General features: G+C 54.7%; 1 protein-coding gene across 3 annotated transcripts in view; it reads left to right on the top strand.

Moving 5' to 3' along the window:
- The first annotated feature begins 9,259 nt into the window (after positions 1–9,259).
- The window catches only part of PKLR (pyruvate kinase L/R), an 18,322-nt gene continuing 2,461 nt past the window's right edge, over positions 9,260–25,120 (top strand). The window contains exons 1-10 of one of the 3 annotated variants that reach the window (XM_040333301.1): positions 9,260–9,368; positions 11,478–11,657; positions 13,115–13,206; positions 13,279–13,410; positions 14,260–14,446; positions 14,669–14,939; positions 22,292–22,442; positions 22,990–23,142; positions 23,465–23,631; positions 24,684–24,865. In XM_040333301.1, coding sequence (XP_040189235.1) covers positions 11,504–11,657; positions 13,115–13,206; positions 13,279–13,410; positions 14,260–14,446; positions 14,669–14,939; positions 22,292–22,442; positions 22,990–23,142; positions 23,465–23,631; positions 24,684–24,865 — 1,489 coding nt within the window. In that variant the 5' untranslated portion in view covers positions 9,260–9,368; positions 11,478–11,503. Of the gene's footprint in view, positions 9,369–11,288; positions 11,397–11,451; positions 11,658–13,114; positions 13,207–13,278; positions 13,411–14,259; positions 14,447–14,668; positions 14,940–22,291; positions 22,443–22,989; positions 23,143–23,464; positions 23,632–24,683; positions 24,866–25,120 lie in introns of those variants that run through there. The other 2 variants (XM_040333302.1, XM_040333300.1) reach the window with 2 other exon arrangements.

Genomic DNA, 25,120 nt, shown 5'->3' with positions numbered 1-25,120 from the left:
AGCCCCCCTTACATCAGGGTCCCCAGAGAACCCCCCTTACATCAGGGTCCCCAGAGAGCCCCCCTTACATCAGGGTCCCCAGAGAGCCTCCCTTACATCAGGGTCCCCAGAGAGCCTCCCCCCCTTACATCAGGGTCCCCAGAGAGCCTCCCCCCCTTACATCAGGGTCCCCAGAGAGCCTCCCTTACATCAGGGTCCCCAGAGAGCCTCCCCCCCTTACATCAGGGTCCCCAGAGAGCCTCCCCCCTTACATCAGGGTCCCCAGAGAACCCCCCTTACATCAGGGTCCCCAGAGAGCCTCCCTTACATCAGGGTCCCCAGAGAGCCCCTCTTACATCAGGGGCCCCAGAGAGCCCCTCTTACATCAGGGTCCCCAGAGAGCCCCCCTTACATCAGGGTCCCCAGAGAGCCCCCCTTACATCAGGGTCCCCAGAGAGCCCCCCTTACATCAGGGTCCCCAGAGAGCCTCCCTTACATCAGGGTCCCCAAACACCCCCCTTACATCAGGGTCCCCAGAGAGCCTCCCTTACATCAGGGTCCCCAAACACCCCCCTTACATCAGGATCTCCAGAGAGCCCCCCTTACATCAGGATCCCCAGAGAGCCCCCCTTACATCAGGATCCCCAGAGAACCCCCCTTACATCAGGGTCCCCAGAGAGCCTCCCTTACATCAGGGTCCCCAGAGAGCCTCCCTTACATCAGGGTCCCCAGAGAGCCCCCCTTACATCAGGGTCCCCAGAGAGCCCCTCTTACATCAGGGTCCCCAGAGAGCCCCCCTTACATCAAGGTCCCCAGAGAGCCCCTCTTACATCAGGGTCCCCAGAGAGCCTCCCTTACATCAGGGTCCCCAGAGAGCCTCCCTTACATCAGGGTCCCCAGAGAGCCCCCCTTACATCAGGGTCCCCAGAGAACCCCCCTTACATCAGGGTCCCCAGAGAGCCCCCCCTTACATCAGGGTCCCCAGAGAGCCTCCCTTACATCAGGGTCCCCAGAGAGCCCCCCTTACATCAGGGTCCCCAGAGAGCCTCCCCCCCTTACATCAGGGTCCCCAGAGAGCCTCCCTTACATCAGGGTCCCCAGAGAGCCTCCCCCCTTACATCAGGGTCCCCAGAGAGCCTCCCCCCTTACATCAGGGTCCCCAGAGAGCCCCCCCTTACATCAGGGTCCCCAGAGAGTCCCCCTTACATCAGGGTCCCCAGAGAACCCCCCTTACATCAGGGTCCCCAGAGAGCCTCCCTTACATCAGGGTCCCCAGAGAGCCCCTCTTACATCAGGGGCCCCAGAGAGCCCCTCTTACATCAGGGTCCCCAGAGAGCCCCCCTTACATCAGGGTCCCCAGAGAGCCCCCCTTACATCAGGGTCCCCAGAGAGCCCCCCTTACATCAGGGTCCCCAGAGAGCCTCCCTTACATCAGGGTCCCCAAACACCCCCCTTACATCAGGGTCCCCAGAGAGCCTCCCTTACATCAGGGTCCCCAAACACCCCCCTTACATCAGGATCTCCAGAGAGCCCCCCTTACATCAGGATCCCCAGAGAGCCCCCCTTACATCAGGATCCCCAGAGAGCCTCCCCCTTACATCAGGGTCCCCAGAGAGCCCCCCTTACATCAGGATCTCCAGAGAGCCCCCCTTACATCAGGATCCCCAGAGAGCCCCCCTTACATCAGGATCCCCAGAGAGCCTCCCCCTTACATCAGGGTCCCCAGAGAGCCCCCCTTACATCAGGGTCCCCAGAGAGCCCCCCTTACATCAGGGTCCCCAGAGAGCCTCCCTTACATCAGGGTCCCCAAACACCCCCCTTACATCAGGGTTCCCAGAGAGCCTCCCTTACATCAGGGTCCCCAGAGAGTCCCCCTTACATCAGGGTCCCCAGAGAGCCTCCCTTACATCAGGGTCCCCAAACACCCCCCTTACATCAGGGTCCCCAGAGAGCCTCCCTTACATCAGGGTCCCCAAACACCCCCCTTACATCAGGATCTCCAGAGAGCCCCCCTTACATCAGGGTCCCCAGAGAGCCCCTCTTACATCAGGGTCCCCAGAGAGCCCCCCTTACATCAGGGTCCCCAGAGAGCCCCCCTTACATCAGGGTCCCCAGAGAGCCTCCCACTTACATCAGGGTCCCCAGAGAGCCCCCCTTACATCAGGGTCCCCAGAGAGCCTCCCACTTACATCAGGGTCCCCAGAGAGCCCCCCTTACATCAGGGTCCCCAGAGAGCCTCCCTTACATCAGGGTCCCCAGAGAGCCTCCCACTTACATCAGGGTCCCCAGAGAGCCCCCCCTTACATCAGGGTCCCCAGAGAGTCCCCCTTACATCAGGGTCCCCAGAGAGCCTCCCACTTACATCAGGGTCCCCAGAGAGCCCCCCTTACATCAGGGTCCCCAGAGAGCCTCCCACTTACATCAGGGTCCCCAGAGAACCTCCCACTTACATCAGGATCCCCAGAGAGCCCCCCCTTACATCAGGATCCCCAGAGAGCCCCCCTTACATCAGGATCCCCAGAGAGCCCCCCTTACATCAGGGTCCCCAGAGAGTCCCCCTTACATCAAGGTCCCCAGAGAGCCCCCCTCTTACATCAGGGTCCCCAGAGAGCCCCCTTACATCAGGGTCCCCAGAGAGCCCCCCTTACATCAGGGTCCCCAGAGAGTCTCCCCTTACATCAGGGTCCCCAGAGAGCCCCCCTTACATCAGGGTCCCCAGAGAGCCCCCTTACATCAGGATCCCCAGAGAGCCTTCCCCTTACATCAGGGTCTCCAGAGAGCCCCCCTTACATCAGGGTCCCCAGAGAGCCCCCCTTACATCAGGGTCCCCAGAGAGCCTCCCCTTACATCAGGATCCCCAGACAGCTGCCCCCCCTTACATCAGGATCCCCAGAGAGCCTCCCCTTACATCAGGGTCCCCAGAGAGCCTCCCCTTACATCAGGATCCCCAGACAGCTGCCCCCTCTTACATCAGGGTCCCCAGAGAGCCTCCCCTTACATCAGGATCCCCAGACAGCTGCCCCCCCTTACATCAGGGTCCCCAGAGAGCCCCCCGTACATCAGGATTCCCAGTGAGCCCCCCTTACATCAGGGTCCCCAGAGAGCCCCCCTTACATCAGGGTCCCCAGAGAGCCTCCCTTACATCAGGGTCCCCAGAGAGCCCCCCTTACATCAGGGTCCCCAGAGAGCCCCCCTTACATCAGGGTCCCCAGAGAGCCCCCCGTACATCAGGATTCCCAGAGAGCCCCCCTTATATCAGGGTCCCCAGAGAGCCCCCCTTACATCAGGGTCCCCAGAGAGCCCCCCTTACATCAGGATCCCCAGAGATCCCCCCTTACATCAGGGTCCCCAGAGAGCCCCCCTTACATCAGGGTCCCCAGAGAGCCTCCCTTACATCAGGGTCCCCAGAGAGCCTCCCTTACATCAGGATCCCCAGAGAGCCCCTCTTACATCAGGATCCCCAGAGAGCCCCCCCTTACATCAGGATCCCCAGAGAGCCCCCCTTACATCAGGATCCCCAGAGAGTCCCCCCTTACATCAGGGTCCCCAGAGAGCCCCCCTTACATCAGGGTCCCCAGCCCCCCCTTACATCAGGGTCCCCAGAGAGTCCCCCTTACATCAGGATCCCCAGAGAGCCCCCCCTTACATCAGGGTCCCCAGAGAGCCCCCCCCCTTACATCAGGGTCCCCAGAGAGCCCCCCTTACATCAGGGTCCCCAGAGAGCCCCCCCTTACATCAGGGTCCCCAGAGAGCCCCCCTTACATCAGGGTCCCCAGAGAGCCCCCCTTACATCAGGATCCCCAGAGATCCCCCCTTACATCAGGATCCCCAGAGAGTCCCCCCTTACACCAGGATTCCCAGACAGCTGCCCTCCCTCCCCCTTCCAGAGGTACCCCTGTACCTGGCTGGTCTCCGCTCTGCACCTCCAACCCCCAGCACATCTCTGGACCCCCCACCTGGGGGGAGGTGTCGGTCGGCAGATCTATGGTGCCCGCGAGTTGCGGGTTCTTCCTGGGGCTTGTAGTTCTCTTCCCGACTGTATACAATGGAGAGGGGAGGGGCCTCTGACCTGACCAGGTCGGTTGGTTGGTCGGTGTTGCTTGGTCGATGTCGGTTAGTTGGTAGGTGTCGGTTGGTTGGTGTCAGTTGGTGTTGGTTGGTCGGTATTGGTTGGTCAGTTAGTGTCAGTTGGTTGGTGTCGGTTGGTGTCAGTTGGTGTCGGTTGGTTGGTGTCAGTTGGTGTTGGTTGGTTGGTGTTGGTTGGTCGGTATTGGTTGGTCAGTTGGTGTCAGTTGGTCGGTGTCAGTTGGTTGGTGTCGGTTTGCTGGTCGGTGTCGGTTGGTCGGTGTCAGTTGGTTGGTGTTGGTTGGTCGGTGTCAGTTGGTGTTGGTTGGTCGGTATTGGTTGGTCAGTTGGTGTCAGTTGGTTGGTGTCGGTTGGTTGGTGTCAATTGGTGTTGGTTGGTTGGTGTTGGTTGGTCGGTATTGGTTGGTCAGTTGGTGTCAGTTGGTCGGTGTCAGTTGGTTGGTGTCGGTTTGCTGGTCGGTGTCGGTTGGTCGGTGTCAGTTGGTTGGTGTTGGTTGGTCGGTGTCAGTTGGTGTTGGTTGGTCGGTATTGGTTGGTCAGTTGGTGTCAGTTGGTTGGTGTCGGTTGGTTGGTGTCAGTTGGTGTTGGTTGGTTGGTGTTGGTTGGTCGGTATTGGTTGGTCAGTTGGTGTCAGTTGGTCGGTGTCAGTTGGTTGGTGTCGGTTTGCTGGTCGGTGTCGGTTGGTCGGTGTCAGTTGGTTGGTGTTGGTTGGTCGGTGTCAGTTGGTGTTGGTTGGTCGGTATTGGTTGGTCAGTTGGTGTCAGTTGGTTGGTGTCGGTTGGTTGGTGTCAGTTGGTTGGTGTCAGTTGGTTGGTGTCAGTTGGTGTTGGTTGGTCGTTATTGGTTGGTCAGTTGGTGTCAGTTGGTTGGTGTCAGTTGGTGTTGGTTGGTCAGTTGGTGTCAGTTGGTTGGTGTCAGTTGGTCGGTGTCAGTTGGTTGGTGTTGGTGTCAGTTGGTGTCGGTTGGTGTCGGTTGGTTGGTGTCGGTTGGTTGGTGTCAGTTGGTGTCAGTTGGTTGGTGTCGGTTGGTTGGTGTCGGTTGGTTGGTGTCGGTTGGTTGGTGTCAGTTGGTTGGAGTCGGTTGGTTGGTGTCGGTTGGTTGGTGTCGGTTGGTTGGAGTCGGTTGGTTGGTGTCGGTTGGTTGGTGTCGGTTGGTTGGTGTCGGTTGGTTGGTGTCGGTTGGTCGGAGTCGGTTGGTTGGTGTCGGTTGGTTGGTGTCAGTTGGTGTCGGTTGGTTGGTGTCGGTTGGTTGGTGTCAGTTGGTGTCAGTTGGTTGGTGTCAGTTGGTTGGTGTCAGTTGGTGTCAGTTGGTGTCGGTTGGTTGGTGTCAGTTGGTTGGTGTCGGTTGGTTGGTGTCGGTTGGTTGGTGTCGGTTGGTTGGTGTCAGTTGGTGTCGGTTGGTTGGTGTCGGTTGGTTGGTGTCGGTTGGTCGGTATTGGTTGGTCAGTTGGTGTCAGTTGGTGTCGGTTGGTTGGTGTCGGTTGGTTGGTGTCAGTTGGTGTCGGTTGGTTGGTGTCGGTTGGTTGGTGTCAGTTGGTTGGTGTCGGTTGGTTGGTGTCGGTTGGTTGGTGTCAGTTGGTTGGTGTCAGTTGGTTGGTTGGTGTCAGTTGGTTGGTGTCAGTTGGTTGGTGTCAGTTGGTCGGTGTCAGTTGGTCGGTGTCGGTTGGTTGGTGTCGGTTGGTCGGTGTCAGTTGGTGTCGGTTGGTTGGAGTCAGTTGGTTGGTGTCGGTTGGTTGGTGTCAGTTGGTTGGTGTCGGTTGGTGTCAGTTGGTTGGAGTCAGTTGGTTGGTGTCAGTTGGTGTCGTTTGGTTGGTGTCAGTTGGTTGGTGTCGGTTGGTCGGTCGGTGTCGGTTGGTTGGTGTCAGTTGGTTGGTGTCAGTTGGTTGGTGTCAGTTGGTTGGAGTCAGTTGGTTGGTGTCGGTTGGTTGGTGTCGGTGTCAGTTGGTGTCAGTTGGTTGGAGTCAGTTGGTTGGTGTCGGTTGGTTGGTGTCGGTTGGTTGGTGTCGGTTGGTCGGTGTCAGTTGGTTGGAGTCAGTTGGTTGGTGTCGGTTGGTTGGAGTCAGTTGGTTGGTGTCGGTTGGTTGGTGTCGGTTGGTTGGTGTCGGTTGGTCGGTGTCAGTTGGTGTCAGTTGGTTGGAGTCAGTTGGTTGGTGTCGGTTGATTGGAGTCAGTTGGTTGGTGTCGGTTGGTTGGTGTCGGTTGGTTGGTGTTGGTTGGTTGGTGTCAGTTGGTTGGTGTCGGTTGGTGTCAGTTGGTTGGAGTCAGTTGGTTGGTGTCAGTTGGTGTCGTTTGGTTGGTGTCAGTTGGTTGGTGTCGGTTGGTCGGTCGGTGTCGGTTGGTTTTGGTTGGTTGGTGTCAGTTGGTTGGTGTCAGTTGGTTGGTGTCAGTTGGTTGGAGTCGGTTGGTTGGTGTCGGTTGGTTGGTGTCGGTTGGTTGGTGTCAGTTGGTGTCGTTTGGTCGGTGTCAGTTGGTGTCAGTTGGTTGGAGTCAGTTGGTTGGTGTCGGTTGGTTGGTGTCGGTTGGTTGGTGTCGGTTGGTCGGTGTCAGTTGGTGTCAGTTGGTTGGAGTCAGTTGGTTGGTGTCGGTTGGTTGGAGTCAGTTGGTTGGTGTCGGTTGGTTGGTGTCGGTTGGTTGGTGTCGGTTGGTTGGTGTCGGTTGGTCGGTGTCAGTTGGTGTCAGTTGGTTGGAGTCAGTTGGTTGGTGTCGGTTGGTTGGTGTCGGTTGGTTGGTGTCGGTTGGTCGGTGTCAGTTGGTGTCAGTTGGTTGGAGTCAGTTGGTTGGTGTCGGTTGGTTGGAGTCGGTTGGTTGGTGTCGGTTGGTTGGTGTCAGTTGGTTGGTGTCGGTTGGTTGGTGTCGGTTGGTTGGTGTCGGTTGGTTGGTGTCGGTTGGTCGGTGTCAGTTGGTTGGAGTCAGTTGGTTGGTGTCGGTTGGTTGGAGTCAGTTGGTCGGTGTCGGTTGGTTGGAGTCAGTTGGTTGGTGTCGGTTGGTTGGTGTCGGTTGGTTGGTGTCGGTTGGTTGGTGTCGGTTGGTCGGTGTCAGTTGGTGTCAGTTGGTTGGAGTCAGTTGGTTGGTGTCGGTTGGTTGGAGTCAGTTGGTTGGTGTCGGTTGGTTGGTGTCGGTTGGTTGGTGTCGGTTGGTCGGTGTCAGTTGGTGTCAGTTGGTTGGAGTCAGTTGGTTGGTGTCAGTTGGTTGGTGTCAGTTGGTCGGTGTCGGTTGGTTGGTGTCGGTTGGTTGGTGTCGGTTGGTCGGTGTCAGTTGGTGTCAGTTGGTTGGAGTCAGTTGGTTGGTGTCGGTTGGTTGGTGTCGGTTGGTCGGTGTCAGTTGGTGTCAGTTGGTTGGTGTCGGTTGGTTGGTGTCGGTTGGTCGGTGTCAGTTGGTGTCAGTTGGTTGGAGTCAGTTGGTTGGTGTCGGTTGGTTGGAGTCAGTTGGTCGGTGTCGGTTGGTTGGTGTCGGTTGGTCGGTGTCGGTTGGTCGGTGTCAGTTGGTGTCAGTTGGTTGGAGTCAGTTGGTTGGTGTCGGTTTGTTGGTGTCGGTTGGTTGGTGTCGGTTGGTCGGTGTCAGTTGGTGTCAGTTGGTTGAAGTCAGTTGGTTGGTGTCGGTTGGTTGGTGTCGGTTGGTTGGTGTCGGTTGGTTGGTGTCAGTTGGTTGGTGTCGGTTGGTGTCAGTTGGTTGGAGTCAGTTGGTTGGTGTCGGTTGGTGTCAGTTGGTTGGAGTCAGTTGGTTGGTGTCAGTTGGTGTCGTTTGGTTGGTGTCAGTTGGTTGGTGTCGGTTGGTCGGTCGGTGTCGGTTGGTTTTGGTTGGTTGGTGTCAGTTGGTTGGTGTCAGTTGGTTGGTGTCAGTTGGTTGGTGTCGGTTGGTCGGTGTCAGTTGGTGTCAGTTGGTTGGTGTCGGTTGGTCGGTGTCAGTTGGTGTCAGTTGGTTGGAGTCAGTTGGTTGGTGTCGGTTGGTTGGTGTCGGTTGGTTGGTGTCGGTTGGTCGGTGTCAGTTGGTGTCAGTTGGTTGGAGTCAGTTGGTTGGTGTCGGTTGGTTGGAGTCAGTTGGTCGGTGTTGGTTGGTTGGTGTCGGTTGGTTGGTGTCGGTTGGTTGGTGTCGGTTGGTCGGTGTCAGTTGGTGTCAGTTGGTTGGAGTCGGTTGGTTGGTGTCGGTTGGTTGGTGTCGGTTGGTCGGTGTCAGTTGGTGTCAGTTGGTTGGAGTCAGTTGGTTGGTGTCGGTTGGTTGGTGTCGGTTGGTTGGTGTCGGTTGGTCGGTGTCAGTTGGTGTCAGTTGGTTGGAGTCAGTTGGTTGGTGTCGGTTGGTTGGAGTCAGTTGGTCGGTGTCGGTTGGTTGGTGTCAGTTGGTGTCAGTTGGTTGGAGTCAGTTGGTTGGTGTCGGTTGGTTGGTGTCGGTTGGTTGGTGTCGGTTGGTCGGTGTCAGTTGGTGTCAGTTGGTTGGAGTCAGTTGGTTGGTGTCGGTTGGTTGGAGTCAGTTGGTCGGTGTCGGTTGGTTGGTGTCAGTTGGTGTCGGTTGGTTGGAGTCAGTTGGTCGGTGTCGGTTGGTTGGTGTCAGTTGGTGTCAGTTGGTTGGAGTCAGTTGGTTGGTGTCGGTTGGTTGGTGTCGGTTGGTTGGTGTCAGTTGGTTGGTGTCAGTTGGTTGGTGTCAGTTGGTTGGTGTCGGTTGGTTGGTGTCGGTTGGTTGGTGTCGGTTGGTTGGTGTCAGTTGGTTGGTGTCAGTTGGTTGGTGTCGGTTGGTCAGTTGGTGTCGGTTGGTCGGTGTCGGTTGGTTGGTGTCGGTTGGTTGGTGTCGGTTGGTTGGTGTCGGTTGGTTGGTGTCGGTTGGTTGGTGTCGGTTGGTTGGTGTCGGTTGGTTGGTGTCGGTTGGTTGGTGTCAGTTGGTTGGTGTCAGTTGGTTGGTGTCGGTTGGTCAGTTGGTGTCGGTTGGTTGGTGTCAGTTGGTTGGTGTCAGTTGGTTGGTGTCAGTTGGTTGGTGTCGGTTGGTTGGTGTAATCTGCCCTCTCTGGGAGTAGAATGTCGCACACACAGGGAAGGTTGGGATTGGACGGTGTATTTGGGGGTGTGGTCAGGAAGATCGGGGATACAATGTATAAGGGATCTCTATGGAGGGAATCCACCAATCCCGGGGATTGTATACAGAATAGGGGGGTTTCTATGGTAACGGGTGATTGGGTGACGCGGGTGATAGGAAGGGGTTAATGACTCTGGCCTGTTATAGAAGGGCGGGGGAGGGGGAGGTAAGTTTTCTGATATAGGGTGGAGTCTCCTCCCCTCCCCCTCAGCTTCCTGGATCTCAGAGACCGACAATCAGCAGGTACAGGGAGGTGACCCCACCGGGGATTGGGGGGGAGAGGTGGTCACCCCCGGGGGAGGGGTCCTTCTATGGGAGATCCCTGATATTAGAAGGGGGAGGGGCGGAGCCGATTGTCACCAACACTTCCTGAACTTCATATTTATGTATTAACTCCCATCATCCTCTACACCCCCCCCTATCCTACACCTCCCCCCCCCTCCACTACACCCCCTCCCCCTCACTACAACTCTCCCCCCTATCCTCTATTCTACAATCCCCCCCCTCACTACACCTCCTCCCCCCTCCACTACACCCCCCCCCCCTCACTACAACTCTCCCCATCCTCTACATCTCCCCCCCCCCCATCCTCTATTCTACAATCCCCCCCCTCACTACACCTCCGCCCCCCCCCATCCTCTACAGCTCCCCCCTATCCTCTATTCTACAACTCCCCCCCCCCCATCCTCTACACCTCCTCCCCCCCCCCCCCCCCATCCTCTATTCTACAATCCCCCCCCCTCCACTACACCTCCGCCCCCCCCCATCCTCTACAGCTCCCCCCTATCCTCTATTCTACAACTCCCCCCCCCCCCCCATCCTCTACACCTCCGCCCCCCCCCATCCTCTACAGCTCCCCCTATCCTCTATTCTACAACTCCCCCCCTATCCTCTATTCTACAACTCCCCCCCCCCCCATCCTCTACACCTCCTCCCCCCCCCCATCCTCTATTCTACAATCCCCCCCCATCCTCTACAGCTCCCCCCTATCCTCTATTCTACAACTCCCCCCCCCCCATCCTTTACACCTCCGCCCCCCCCCCCCATTCTCTACAGCTCCCCCTATCCTCTATTCTACAACTCCCCCCCTATCCTCTATTCTACAACTCCCCCCCCCCCCATCCTCTACACCTCCCCCCCCCCCCCCATCCTCTATTCTACAATCCCCCCCCCTCCACTACACCTCCGCCCCCCCCCCATCCTCTACAGCTCCCCCCTATCCTCTATTCTACAACTCCCCCCCCCCCCCATCCTCTACACCTCCGCTCCCCCTATCCTCTATTCTACAACTCCCCCCCTATCCTCTATTCTACAACTCCCCCCCCCCCCCCCATCCTCTACACCTCCCCCCCCCCCCCCATCCTCTATTCTACAATCCCCCCCCCCCCTCCACTACACCTCCGCCCCCCCCCCTCCTCTACAGCTCCCCCCTATCCTCTATTCTACAACTCCCCCCCCCCCCCCCCATCCTCTACACCTCCGCCCCCCCCATCCTCTACAGCTCCCCCTATCCTCTATTCTACAACTCCCCCCCCCCCCCCATCCTCTACACCTCCGCCCCCCCCCCATCCTCTACACCTCCCCCCCCCCCATCCTCTACAGCTCCCCCCTATCCTCTATTCTACAACTCCCCCCCCCATCCTCTACACCTCCGCCCCCCCCCATCCTCTACAGCTCCCCCCTATCCTCTATTCTACACCCCCCCCCCCCCCCATCCTCTACACCTCCGCCCCATCCTCTACACCTCCGCCCCATCCTCTACACCTCCGCCCCATCCTCTACACCTCCGCCCCATCCTCTACACCTCCCCCCCATCCTCTACAGCTCCCCCCCCCCATCCTCTACATCTCCCCCCCCCCCCCATCCTCTACATCTCCCCCCCTATCCTCTATTCTACAACTCCCCCCCCCCCATCCTCTACATCTCCCCCCCCCCTCGCTACAAGTACACCTGACCATGTTCTGTATTTCTCTTCCTGTCCTCATGGTGGCGCTCTTCCCTCCCATGTGATGATCGGCTGATCTGACCCTCTATGCCCCATTACACAACTGCATTGAGTGGGCGATGATTTCACTTCCCCCCCCCCCCCCCCCGGGTGCTGACTGGTCATTTTCCATTAAGAGTTGTCACTGTTTAACCCAACCCCCCCCCCCCCAGTTGTGTTCTGTGGTGTCCAGACTGAGCGCATTGTATCTGTGTCCCCGGAGGGCGGCTGTGTGATCAGAGCAATGTGGGGGATGGAGAGAGTCTCCCCGATGGACGGTCTGGCAGGTAGGTGGTGTCCCGGGGACTGTGTCTGACGTGTCCTCCGTCTTCTGTCCCTCATGTCTGTGTGTCTGTCCCGGGGAGCAGCGGGCCGCAGACGTCTCTCAGAGAACATGACGCAGCTGACCCAGGACCTCGGCACCGCCTTCTTCCAGAAGCAACAACTCAGCGCCTCCATGGCCGACACCTTCCTGGAGCACCTGTGCCTGCTGGACATCGACTCGGAACCCCTGACTGCCCGCAACACCAGCATCATCTGCACCATCGGTAAGAGTTCCACCCCCGAAGGGGCCACCCAGAGGGGTCCATCATTAACCAGGTCCACCTGTTCCACCCCGAGCGGTTCGTCATTAACAGTAGTTCCACCCAGAGGGGTCCATCATTAACCAGGTCCACCCCGAGGGGTTCGTCATTAACAGTAGTTCCACCCAGAGGGGTCCATAGGTATCCAGGTCCACCCGTTCTACCCCGAGGGGTACGTCATTAACAGTAGTTCCACCCAGAGGGGTCCATAGGTATCCAGTTCCACCCCGAGCGGTTCGTCATTAACAGTAGTTCCACCCCGAGCGGTTCGTCATTAACAGTAGTTCCACCCAGAGGGGTCCATAGGTAACCAGTTCCACCCCAAGGGGTACGTCATTAACAGTCGTTCCACCCAGAGGGGTCCATAGGTAACCCGTTCCACCCCAAGGGGTACGTCATTAACAGTCGTTCCACCCCAAGGGGTACGTCATTAACAGTCGTTCCACCCAGAGGGGTCCATAGGTAACCAGTTCCACCCCGAGGGGTACGTCATTAACAGCAGTTCCACCCATAGGTAACCCGTTCCACCCCAAGGGGTACGTCATTAACAGTCGTTCCACCCCAAGGGGTACGTCATTAACAGTCGTTCCACCCAGAGGGGTCCATAGGTAACCAGTTCCACCCCGAGGGGTACGTCATTAACAGCAGTTCCACCCATAGGTAACCCGTTCCACCCCAAGGGGTACGTCATTAACAGTCGTTCCACCCAGAGGGGTCCATAGGTAACCAGTTCCACCCCGAGGGGTACGTCATTAACCAGTCCACCAAGAGTGGTCCATAGGTAACCAGGTCCACCCCGAGGGGTACGTAATTAACAGTAGTTCCACCCAGAGGGGTCCATAGGTATCCAGGTCCACCCGTTCCACCCCGAGGGGTTCGTTCGTTAACAGTAGTTCCACCCAGAGGGGTCCATAGGTAACCAGGTCCACCCCGAGGGGTCCATCATTAACCAGTCCACCAAGAGTGGTCCATAGGTAACCAGGTCCACACGTTCCACCCCAGGGGGTCCATCACCTGTACCTCCCCAAGGGGTCCATCATTGACCGTACCATCCCGAGGGGTTCATGGGTAACAAGGTCCACCTGTATTACCCCAAGAGGTCCGTCAGTAGCGGTGGTTCCTCCCTAGGGGAGTTATAATGGGGGAGACCAAACCAGCCTCCCTAGGACAGTTGGTAATAGAGGGGAGGGACCCAACACCTCCTGGGGCAGCCAGTAATAGAGGTGGGTGACCCAACCACTTCCCTGGAATGGCCAGGATAGATGGGAGAGCCCCAACCACCTCCTGGAGGAGCAGGACCACTCGCCTAGGGCAGCCATGGTAGAGAGGGGGCGGCACAACCATCTTCCTGACATAGCTGGGGTTGATGGGGGGGACCATGATGGGGTGTAGAGTCCTCATTGCGTGTCATTGTGTCCCAGGCCCGGCGTCCCGCTCAGTGGAGATGTTGAAGGAGATGATAAAGGCCGGAATGAACATTGCCCGGCTGAACTTCTCTCATGGGACACACGAGGTAAGCTGATAAGACGATGTTACCAGAGACTCGGTATGGCGGCTCCTCCACTAATCATTCTCCATCTCTCAGTATCACGCAGGCTCAATCAAAAATGTCAGAGAAGCCACAGAAAGCTTTGCTACAAACCCCATGTTCTACAGACCAGTGGCCATCGCCCTGGACACCAAGGGGCCCGAGATTCGCACTGGGGTCATCAAAACGGTGAGTAGGGGTGATGAACTGAGTCATGGGATATGAAGGATCTCCCCAACTTGAAGACCTGGTTCGTCCCATGGGTCTTGGCGACGGGGGGCCTTGGTTCGTCCCATGGGTCTTGGCAATGGTGGGGGGCCTGGGTTTGTCCCATGGGTCTTGGCGACGGGGGGCCTTGGTTTGTCCCATGGGTCTTGGCGACTGGGGGGGCCTTGGTTTGTCCCATGGGTCTTGGCGACTGGGGGGGCCTTGGTTTGTCCCATGGGTCTTGGCGACGGGGGGGCCTTGGTTTGTCCCATGGGTCTTGGCGACGGGGGGGCCTTGGTTTGTCCCATGGGTCTTGGCGACGGGGGGGCCTTGGTTTGTCCCATGGGTCTTGGCGACGGGGGGGCCTTGGTTTGTCCCATGGGTCTTGGCGACGGGGGGGGCCTTGGTTTGTCCCATGGGTCTTGGCGACGGGGGGGGCCTTGGTTTGTCCCATGGGTCTTGGCGACGGGGGGGCCTTGGTTTGTCCCATGGGTCTTGGCGATGGAGGGGCCTGGGTTCGTCCCATGGGTCTTGGCGATGGAGGGGCCTGGGTTCGTCCCATGGGTCTTGGCGATGGAGGGGCCTGGGTTCGTCCCATGGGTCTTGGCGATGGAGGGGCCTGGGTTCGTCCCATGGGTCTTGGCGACGGGGGGCCTGGGTTCGTCCCATGGGTCTGGTTAGGGTGGTAGACCGAGTCATGGGATACGAAGGATCTCCACAACTTGAGGAGGACCTGGTTCGTCCCATGGGTCTTGGTGACGGGGGGGTCATGGGTTCGTCCCATGGGTCTTGGCGACGTGGGGGCCTGGTTGACCTCTTGTCTTCTTTCAGGGGGAAAATGCCGAGGTGGAGTTGGTGAAGGGTTCCCTCATTAAAGTGGTGACGGATGACGCGTTCCAGGAGAAGTGTGACGAGAAGACCCTCTGGGTGGACTACAAGAACATCTTGAAGGTGGTGAAGGTCGGAGGACGGATCTTTGTGGATGACGGACTCATCTCACTGCTGGTCAAAGAGATTGGTAAATGTGTTCTCAGATCTCGGGGTGGGGGGGGGCTTATTTTTTGTATCTGAACACCTCTTGTGCCCATCAGAATGTTTCGTAGGCTGGTGCTGAACCCAAAATGATTTCCCACAAGTTTGGCCAATGTTATGATCATGGGGGGGGGGGGGGAGACCCCAATGTTCTGATGGGGGGGGTTTACCATGGGGCGGGTCTCATAAGGTTATTTTCTCTTTACAGGTTCAGACTTTTGTCTGGCGGAGGTGGAGAACGGGGGCAACCTGTGCAGCAGGAAGGGGGTAAATCTTCCAGGGGCCGAGGTGGACCTTCCGGCGCTGTCTGAGCGGGATCGCCTGGACCTCCAGTTTGGGATTGAGCAGGGAGTGGATATGATATTCGCTTCATTCATCCGGAAGGCGCAGGACGTCCACGCCATCCGCCAGGCGCTGGGAGAGAAGGGGAAGAAGATCCGTATCATCAGCAAGATAGAGAATCACGAGGGGGTCAGGAGGTGAGCTGTGATATAAGCACCGGCACCCCGACAAGGGGCCCCATGATTTGTCTCCTATTCCGGCTATAAGGAGGGTCCCCATGGTTTGTCTCCTCCTTCTCCTATATAGAGGGTCCCCATGGTTTGTCTCCTCCTTCTCCTATATAGAGGGTCCCCATGGTTTGTCTCCTCCTTCTCCTATATAGAGGGTCCCCATGGTTTGTCTCCTCCTTCTCCTATATAGAGGGTCCCCATGGTTTGTCTCCTCCTTCTCCTATATAGAGGGTCCCCATGGTTTGTCTCCTCCTTCTCCTATATAGAGGGTCCCCATGGTTTGTCTCCTCCTTCTCCTATATAGAGGGTCCCCATGGTTTGTCTCCTCCTTCTCCTATATAGAGGGTCCCCATGGTTTGTCTCCTCCTTCTCCTATATAGAGGGTCCTCTTGGGTTTGTCTCCTCCTCCTCCTCCTCCTCCTATATAGAGGTGTTCTGTTCCCACATGAAGGCGATTGAAGGTATAACTGATAATAGCTGTGTGACTTCTTACCTTCGTATCCAAGCAGTGGGGCAGACAGGACCGGCAGATGTTCAGGTTAGATGGATCCAGACTCAGACATGAAGATGAAATCAGCGTGGGTTTATTCAATCCAGATAAGACAACAAAAGGTGATACAATACTGTTCTGTAGTAGTGGTATCAATGCTGACTTGTTAGAATATGTCCTGAGGCTAGCTGCTGTGGCTGCAGAGCTGCTGCTGAGCTGCTGCTAACTACTGCTGACTTCTGCTGACTTCTGCGTGGTCAAAAACTGATGCCTTCTCTAGCCCAAAAATGTGGAGTGTCTAGTCACACAGCCATGAGGAGATACTGAAAATGGCTGCTCCCAGTGAAGAGACCTGCCCAGCAAGAGTCCACGCCTCCAATTTAGAAAAAACTTTACTAACAAGAATAGGGACGTGTGGCATGCAAATTCTGGCCAGCAGATGGCAGCAGTGAAAGAAATGCATGAAAACAAACATGTAGAAATAAAGATTAATAATGTAATGTACAAATAACTATAAGGAGAACAGCACACTCCCCGTCTGAAATTTACGTAAGGAGATTTCACTATGACGAATGTCCATAAAATATAATACAACCTGTAACAAAGAACATGTGAAATGCAATAAACATGACATAGTGGGTTGGCTGACCCATAGCGGGTAAAACTGTGAAGTTCGAGTTCAGTCCTTTTTCATCCTTCAGGAACGTTCTCGATGGGTAATATTAGAATGAGTTCGTTAATCGGCCTTGCAAAAGTTTTAAGCTCACCCTTCCTGAAGATCTTCAGCTCCACCTTTCGGACCTTGCCATCCTTGCTAGGAAGAACCTTTGTAATTAGTCCCATAGGCCAGGTGATCCTTTCGGTTTGTTGCTCCTTCATTAATACAAGGTCTCCTTCTTTCAAGTTTGGTTTTTGATGTTGCCATTTCCTCCTTCCTTGAAGAATATTGAGATACTCTTTACGCCATCTGTTCCAGAAGTAATCTGCCAGGTGTTGTACACGTTTCCAGTGTTTTTGGTAGATATTCCCATGGGTAAATTCTCCACTAGGCGTGAGCATATTGTCCGTTTTTTGGGTAAGTAGAATAGCCGGAGACAGTATGGCTGGTGTTTCAGGATCCATAGATACTGGCACAAGGGGTCTTGAATTGATGATAGCTGAAACTTCAGCGAGAAGAGTGACGAGAGTCTCGTGCGTAAGTCTTGAAGAGTTTACATCCATCAACATAGAATTTAAGATGTTGCGTGAGATCCCGATCATTCTCTCCCAGGAACCCCCCATGTGGGAACTATGAGGAGGATTAAAAATCCAGGTGCAACCTTTCTCCGCCAACTGATCTTGGATAGGCTTAGTGTCGATGTTCAGTTCTCTACAGGCGCCGATGAAGTTACTTCCCTGGTCTGACCTCAACTGTTTCACTGGTCCTCTGATGGCGAAGAACCGTCTTAAGGCATTAATGAGGCTGGATGTGTCCATAGATTCTATCACCTCTATATGAACGGCTCGCACACTCATGCAAGTAAATAGCACGGCCCAACGTTTACTGTTTGCGTGACCACCACGGGTTCTACGTGCGGACACCATCCATGGTCCAAAGACGTCTAGGCCAGTGTAGGTGAAGGGCGGCTCTGTGCATAGTCTATCCGCGGGCAAGTCGGCCATTTGTTGGTGTAGCTGTTTTCCTCTGGCCTTACGACAGTGCACACAGTCATGCAGTAGTTGGGCTACACGTTTCTTCATACCTATAATCCAAAGACCCGCAGACCTTAACTTGCCCTCAGTGATTTGTCTGCCCTGGTGTTCAGTCTTTTTGTGGTAATGTCGGATCAGCAACGTGGTGATATGATGTTTGCTGGGAATAATGACAGGATTTTGCTCCGCAACTCCTAGGTGGGCTTGATTCAAACGACCACCAACTCTGAGCAGGCCAAAAGTGTCCATAATTGGATTTAAGTTAGCAAGAGGTCTTTTTATAGGAATCTGCTGTCTGTTGTTCAAGCACTTCCATTCTACGTTAAATTCCTGCTGCTGGACATGACGTATTATGAGAGACTCGCTATGAGAAATGTCCTCAGCAGAGAATGGTCTATGACAGATGTGCCAACCGTGACAATCTTTATCTTCTTGAGTGTTGTGATAACATCTGGCGATGTGCACTAACCTTGCAATGGTTCTGACAAGTCTCATCCAACTGGAGAAATGTTCAAAACGATGACAGTCAAGCCTGGAGGTCTGCTTTGTTTCAGTGACTAATGCGCTAACTTCGGCGCGGATTTCTGGATCATTATCCGGATCCTGGATGCTGTAAACTTCCTGTTCACATTTGTCTGCCAGTCCTAGCAGAAACTCTGGGCCTGTAAGCCAAGTAGATTTAGCAAAGGAACCCACAGACGTAGGCCTGGTGGCGTGATCTGCTGGATTAAGTTCGAATGGTACAACGATGTGTTCTCTCGTCTCAGGCTTGCTGTCCATGGTACGCTGAAGAGAGTTAAATCTGGATCGCGCTTGCTCCCGATTGTCCGGGAGCCTTACCCTGGTGGTTCGGAAGGGTAATGGAGAAACCCAGTGATTGGTTTCATCTTTAAAGAACTCACTGTCTTCTACCAATAAGGCTACCTTATCGTCATCCTTGGTTGTGTGGAAGACTGATCTCCCTGAGTCGTCAGCAAAGAGGGGAGAAATGATGTCAGGTGGTTGTACGAGGTCTGGAGACTTCTCCTTCACTTCATAGTGATGAGGACACGGCTTAATGCAAGTTGTGCGTCCGTCTCCACGCACGTACGTTTTGAAGGAGTCGATTTCTGGTTGATCCAGGCATACGTTTCCTATGACTACCCATCCCAGGTCCAGCCTCTGGGCATATGGTGCGTAGTCGGGACCATTACACTGTTGGCGCACCTTGTGCACCCTTAGATTGTCTCTGCCAAGCAGGAGTAGAATCTCAGCATTGTTGTCCATAGGTGGGATAACGTTGGCTAGGTGCCTTAGGTGCGGTTGGTGAAACGCAGCTTCTGGGGTAGGAATCTCATCCCTATGGTTGGGTATTTGATCGCATTCAATCAGTGTTGGTAGGGGTATTTCGGTATTCCCACTGATGGGGGAAGCAATGAATCCTTGCGCCCTCCTGCCGCTAGTCTCAATGCGGCCTGAGCAGGTGTTTAAGATGTAGGGTTCTGATGGTCCCTTTATCCCGAAGGCTTCAAAGAATTTAGGTCCTGCCAGGGACCGGTTGCTTTGGTCATCGATGATGGCATACATTTTTACTGCCTTTTCTGGTAGTCCCTCTGGATAGACCTTGATTAGGCATATTCGGGCACAACATTTCTCACCCTGGCCCTCGCCACATACTTCCAAACATGAGCAGGAAACATCGGCGGCTGCGTTAGCGTGGTTCTGGGGCTCCCCGCCATGACTTGGAGCAGGACTGGTGGCGACGGCAGCTGGTGAGTCTCTGTGCAGTGGAACTGGGTGCATAGCCGAGGCATGTCTTTCACTATGACACTCCTCACACTTGATGATGGATTTACAGTCCTTAGCCATGTGCTCCAATGAAGCGCAGCATCTGAAACATACCCCAAGCTCGCTGAGGAACTTCTTGCGCTCCTGTATGGGTTTGGATCTAAACCCTCTGCATTTGTTCAGTGAGTGTGGTTTTTTATGAATGGGACATTCACGATTGAAGGACTTGTCTCCTGATGAGGTATTGTACTGTTTACCCGTGGGTGCTGCATAAGATGGTAGGTTAGTCTTTCTAACACTCACGCTGCTCTTGAAGTCTCTGTGTTTATGCATGGCACTCTCATACCTTGGTGATGGTGTCGCTGGAGCTGTAGTGTCGAACTCCAGGAAATCGAGGCTGGGGTCATTCCTCATCTGGGACTGTTCTTCAATGAATCTGCAGAAATGAATAAATGGGGGAAAGGTGATGTCATGCACCCTTTTGTACCTTGAGACTGATGCCGCCCACTTTTCTTGCAGACTGTATGGTAATTTCACGACAATTGGGTTCACTCCATGGGCTGTATCCAGGTAGCATAGCCCGATTAGACGAGGGTCTCTTTTGGCAAGCTCTAGTTCCATGAGCAGGTCACTCAAATCCTGAAGCTTATGGACGTCCTTAAGATTGATCTTTGGAATGTTCTGCAATCTCTTAAATAGGGCCTTCTCTATAGCTTCTGCACTGCCAAAGGTACGTTCGAGTCTCTGCCAGGCGGCAGCGAGACCTGCTTCTGCTTGTCCCACATAGACAGTTCTGAGGCTCTTGATGCGATTTGTGGAGCTTGGACCCAGCCATGAGATCATGAGGTTGAGCTCCTTCTCTGCGTCTAGTTTGAGGTTGGCAATGGTGGCCTTGAAAGTTGCCTTCCAAGCTCTGTAGCTCTCTGCACGGTCATCAAATTTTGAGAGACTTGTGTTAATTAGCTCTCTGCTCGCCATAATCCTGGCCAACTCAGACATATCTGATTTCTCACTGCTTGTTGCCACGACAACCTGTGGTGCCGCCGGGGCGTGTAGGCTTTGCGGCGTGAAAGGGTGAGATGCATCCAGGTAGAATGATGCTGCTGCAGGATTGAGCTGTGATCTAGTCTCTGTAGATCGTGAGGACTGCTGCTTGAGCTGTTGAGGTAGGCCAGGAAACGCCTGATGGCCCTTTTTGTAGTTTCGTAATAACTGTCCTTGAGAAGGCACATCTGGGTGAACACCATCAGATTTCTCGGGTGCTGTAAGTGACACTGGCACTGTAGGTGGACATGACTTTGAGGTTTCGGCGTTGTCAGCTTGGATGGTACTGCATACTGGGGGTGATGCAGATAATTGTTTCAGCACATAGTCGCTGGTGCGGTAAGCTGAATCTTCTACCTCCTGTGGTAGCGAGCAGACTGGATCAAGACCTTGGCTTAATGCTTGCTCAAGTAGTCTTACTTTAGCTAATGCAACTTCCTCTTCCATCTCTGATTCAAGAATCTTTATTCGAGCCTCAGCTTCTGCTTCTGCCCTCTTGGCCTCTGCTTCTGCGTCTGCCCTCTTGGCCTCTGCTTCTGCCCTCTTGGCCTCTGCTTCTGCCCTCTTGGCCTCTGCCTCTGCGTCTGCCCTCTTGGCCTCTGCTTCTGCGTCTGCCCTCTTGGCCTCTGCTTCTGCTTTTGCCAGAGCTTCTTTTTCAGTGAAGGAACGTCTGGCTTTGGATTGCTCTGCGTTTATGCGGGCCTCTAGTAGTCTGTCGCTTAGGGTTGAGCTTCTTGAGCACGATGATCTGTATGACCGAGAGGAATGTTTGGATGAATTTGATCTGTGTGATCTAGTTTCTTGCAAATGGGAGATGCGGAGTTCCGCTTTATCTTTAGCAAGCAGCACCATGGCGTCTCTTTGTATGTCTATTGATTCTGCCTTGCTCAGTTCTGAAAGGGCTTCATCATTATTAACATTTTTTAGAAAGGTTATATACCTTGTGAACAGTCTCTTGTATCCTTCATGGGCTGTGTTCAGCCGCCTGATGCCAGCTTGTAAGCTTGAGGTATCACCAGAGGATTTAAGTCCTGACATGAGGGAGGAAACTCGCTCCCATAGCTCTTCCAGGTTATCGCATAGCTCATCTTTTGTGGTTTGATAGTTTTCCCTGACCTTTATTGTCGGTTTGAGGGAGCGTCTTGGTCGCACGATTTGGTCTGCTGGAAGTGTGGGTTCTGCTTCCTGTACTTCTTGGTGATCAGTATCAGGCTGCATTAGCTCTGTTTCATCACTGGGGAACTGTGCAAGGTCCTTTTTTTCCATTTTGATTTAAGGTGCGCTGTCTCTTTAAGAAAATAAACTTTTGAATTGGGGGCTGAAAATCGCAGTGCGGCTGCGCTGGGGGACTCTGGCAAGGTTCCTCAGGTGTTTTAAGTGATTTGCGGGGGTTTAGGTTAGAGAGGGACCCCGTGTGCGTTAACAGTTCTGCTATGCGAGCAAAGGTTGATATGTGATATAGAAAACGGCTTGATGAGTTGTGGAGGCTTTCAGGCAACAGTAAAGATACTGTGGACATGCAGTGCTTGCCCTGAGACTTGAGGAACATGCACTGTAGCCGGGCAGATTCGCTGCAGATAGGCCTGTTGCAGGGCGATTCCTTAGTGTGGTAACTCTGAGGGAATCTGTGACTGGGGTGTGGACATTAAGGCAGTTTTTGACTGTTCTGTTCCCACATGAAGGCGATTGAAGGTATAACTGATAATAGCTGTGTGACTTCTTACCTTCGTATCCAAGCAGTGGGGCAGACAGGACCGGCAGATGTTCAGGTTAGATGGATCCAGACTCAGACATGAAGATGAAATCAGCGTGGGTTTATTCAATCCAGATAAGACAACAAAAGGTGATACAATACTGTTCTGTAGTAGTGGTATCAATGCTGACTTGTTAGAATATGTCCTGAGGCTAGCTGCTGTGGCTGCAGAGCTGCTGCTGAGCTGCTGCTAACTACTGCTGACTTCTGCTGACTTCTGCGTGGTCAAAAACTGATGCCTTCTCTAGCCCAAAAATGTGGAGTGTCTAGTCACACAGCCATGAGGAGATACTGAAAATGGCTGCTCCCAGTGAAGAGACCTGCCCAGCAAGAGTCCACGCCTCCAATTTAGAAAAAACTTTACTAACAAGAATAGGGACGTGTGGCATGCAAATTCTGGCCAGCAGATGGCAGCAGTGAAAGAAATGCATGAAAACAAACATGTAGAAATAAAGATTAATAATGTAATGTACAAATAACTATAAGGAGAACAGCACAAGAGGGTCCTCTTGGGTTTTGTCTCCTCCCACTCTGGTTTTCTGTGTTCACGGTGACCACTTTTTTTTTCTTAAGGTTTGATGAGATTCTTGAGGCCAGCGATGGGATCATGGTCGCCCGTGGAGATCTTGGCATTGAAATCCCGGCAGAGAAGGTGTTTCTGGCACAGAAAATGATGATTGGACGGTGCAACCGGGCTGGAAAACCAGTCATTTGTGCTACACAGGTAAGCCCCCGCCCCCCAATCCCCATCCTAATAAAAAGCATTTCCAGAATGTCAAAATTCTGATGTTCTTCTCCAACAATCAGCCTTCTGATGCCTTCCCTGGCCATGGAGGCTTGGCTGGGGGGGCCCCCACCTTCTGATGCCTTCCCTGGTCATGGAGGGTTGGCTGGGGGGGGCCCCACCTTCTGATGCCTTCCCTGGCCATGGAGGGTTGGCTGGGGGGGGGGGCCCCCACCTTCTGATGCCTTCCCTGGCCATGGAGGGTTGGCTGGGGGGGGGGCCCCCACCTTCTGATGCCTTCCCTGGCCATGGAGGGTTGGCTGGGGGGGGGGGCCCCCACCTTCTGATGCCTTCCCTGGCCATGGAGGGTTGGCTGGGGGGGGGCCCCCACCTTCTGATGCCTTCCCTGGCCATGGAGGGTTGGCTGGGGGGGGGGGCCCACCTTCTGATGCCTTCCCTGGCCATGGAGGGTTGGCGGGCCCCAGATCAGGGCTTGTTTGTCCTCCTGTGGTTTCCATGATCTGATCCACACTTCCCTCTCCTGTAGATGTTGGAAAGTATGATCAAGAAGCCACGCCCCACCCGAGCCGAGAGCAGCGACGTGGCCAACGCCGTGCTGGACGGAGCCGACTGCATCATGTTGTCGGGGGAGACGGCCAAGGGTCTGTATCCGGTGGAGGCCGTTCAAATGCAGCATGCGGTGAGTGAGAACTCCGAGTCACAACCGGTGATTCAAAGTCCAGAGATTATCTTTTGTTACAGAATTTGCCGAGGTCATTGACCTGTCCTGTGCGGGACTACAAGCCACACCCACCCCCGTTTCCAAGGCGGCCAATCAACTGTTTGCTTTCATTATCCAACTTCCCACAGAAGCTGAGAGCTTAAAGGGGAACCCCGGACACCCCAGTTCTGTCCTTCCATTATCATTGGGAGAGTGCCACCTTCCTGAACCCGAGATCGGCATCCTCTCCACTCCATCGATCGGTCTCGGTTGCTCATGTGATCTCGCTCTCCTGTTACAGATCGCTCGAGAGGCCGAATCCGCCATCTACAACCAGCAGTTGTTTGAGGAGCTGCGCAGGTTGACCCCGCTGACCCAGGACCCCACAGAGGTCACCGCCATCGGAGCCGTGGAGGCCTCCTTCAAATGCTGCGCTGCGGCCATCATCGTCCTCACCATCTCCGGCAGGTATGGGAAGGACTTCTCCAGGACACGCCTCTTTGATGTGTGGTGGTGGGGGGGGGGGGGGTTGTTTGGTCCGTGAAGCCTGAGGGCCACATGCAGCCCTTCTGGTGTTTTGAGGGGGGCCCCAGTGGTCGGCAGAGGGAGCGGTGGTTTGTAAAGGGGCCTTCTATAGCCGGTTCACCTAAACATGTCCCTAATCTGACTGTCCTACAGCGTGACCTCTCCCCGAAGAAGTCTTCAGTCTGTGGTGGTCTTCTGCTATTATATGTGGCCCTAATGGAGGCGTCTGCACCGGGGCCCCTTACCTTGTAAGCTGATGGCCATAAAGTGTCTTCCCAGAGTGAAGGGATGAGACCAGATGAGAACATTCACCCAACTATCAACCCTGCCAACCATTCACCCACCAATCCACTGTGCCAAGCATTCACCCACCTGTCCATCCACCCTACAAGTCCCATCAGTGAGGTGGGCCCTATTTTTTTAGTACCGGTCCCGAACCCCTCAGAGCAGTGATGGGGAACCTCAGCACCCCAGTCCCCGTCGGGGGTCTAAGGCTGAAGGGATTATGGGGTCTCTGTATCCCTTTTAGAGAGCGGCAGATACATGACTGAGGTTGGAGGTGGAAACGCATTTCTAGTCCTTCCTGAGGAGTCACCTCCAGTGGATTCCATCTTATTCCTCCAGCTGATCGATCTGTAAGGACTCGTTTACACTTCAAGGCTTTGAAGCTCTCTGATCGCCAATCAAAGCTCCGTCCCTAAATACAATGGTCATCTTGCAGTCTTGTTTACACTTTGCTTGGTGCTTCGATGAGGCTTTGGTGGGCCTTCAAGCGAGCTTGTCCATTGACTTCTATGGAGGCTTTGAAGCACCACTAAAGCTCCATGGGGTATAATTTTTAAAGCAAAAGTGAGGTGTACACAGGACTGTAATTGTATTTGGTGGGCGGAGCTTTGACTGGCGGTCAGAACTTTACCAAAGCCTGCCCGAAGCTTTGTTTTTAAATGTGTAAACCGGCCCTAATATTGATGATTGTAATCTCTTCTCTCCCCCAGGAGTGCCCAGGTTCTGTCCCGGTATCGCCCGCGCGCCCCCATCATCGCAGTGACACGGAACGAGCAGGTGGCTCGCCAGGCTCATCTGAACCGCGGCGTGTTTCCCGTCATTTACCGCGACTCCCAGCTGGAGGTCTGGGCCGACGACGTGGACCGCAGGGTGCAATTCGGCACGGAAGTCGGTAAGACGGACGCAGAGATTTATAGAATTGTTATAATGTATAAAAGGGGTCCGGACACCTTCACAGGGGATGGGGGGGGGGGCAGTTCAAGAAGGGGGTGTATGGGGGAGGGGTCCGGTGTATGTATATAAAAGGTCTACAGTTTACTGGGGGTGCTGTGTATAGGGGTGCTCAGTGTGCATTTAACACCCAGAGTTTATTGGGAGGGTTGTGTATATATTTTATTATTATTATTATTATTATTATAGCAATTAT

The sequence above is a fragment of the Rana temporaria genome, chromosome 13 (assembly GCF_905171775.1).
Source record: "Rana temporaria chromosome 13, aRanTem1.1, whole genome shotgun sequence".
NCBI classification, from domain to species: Eukaryota; Metazoa; Chordata; class Amphibia; order Anura; family Ranidae; genus Rana; species Rana temporaria.
Note: the sequence above shows the minus strand (reverse complement) of the source record. Positions and strands in the feature narration are given on the sequence as shown.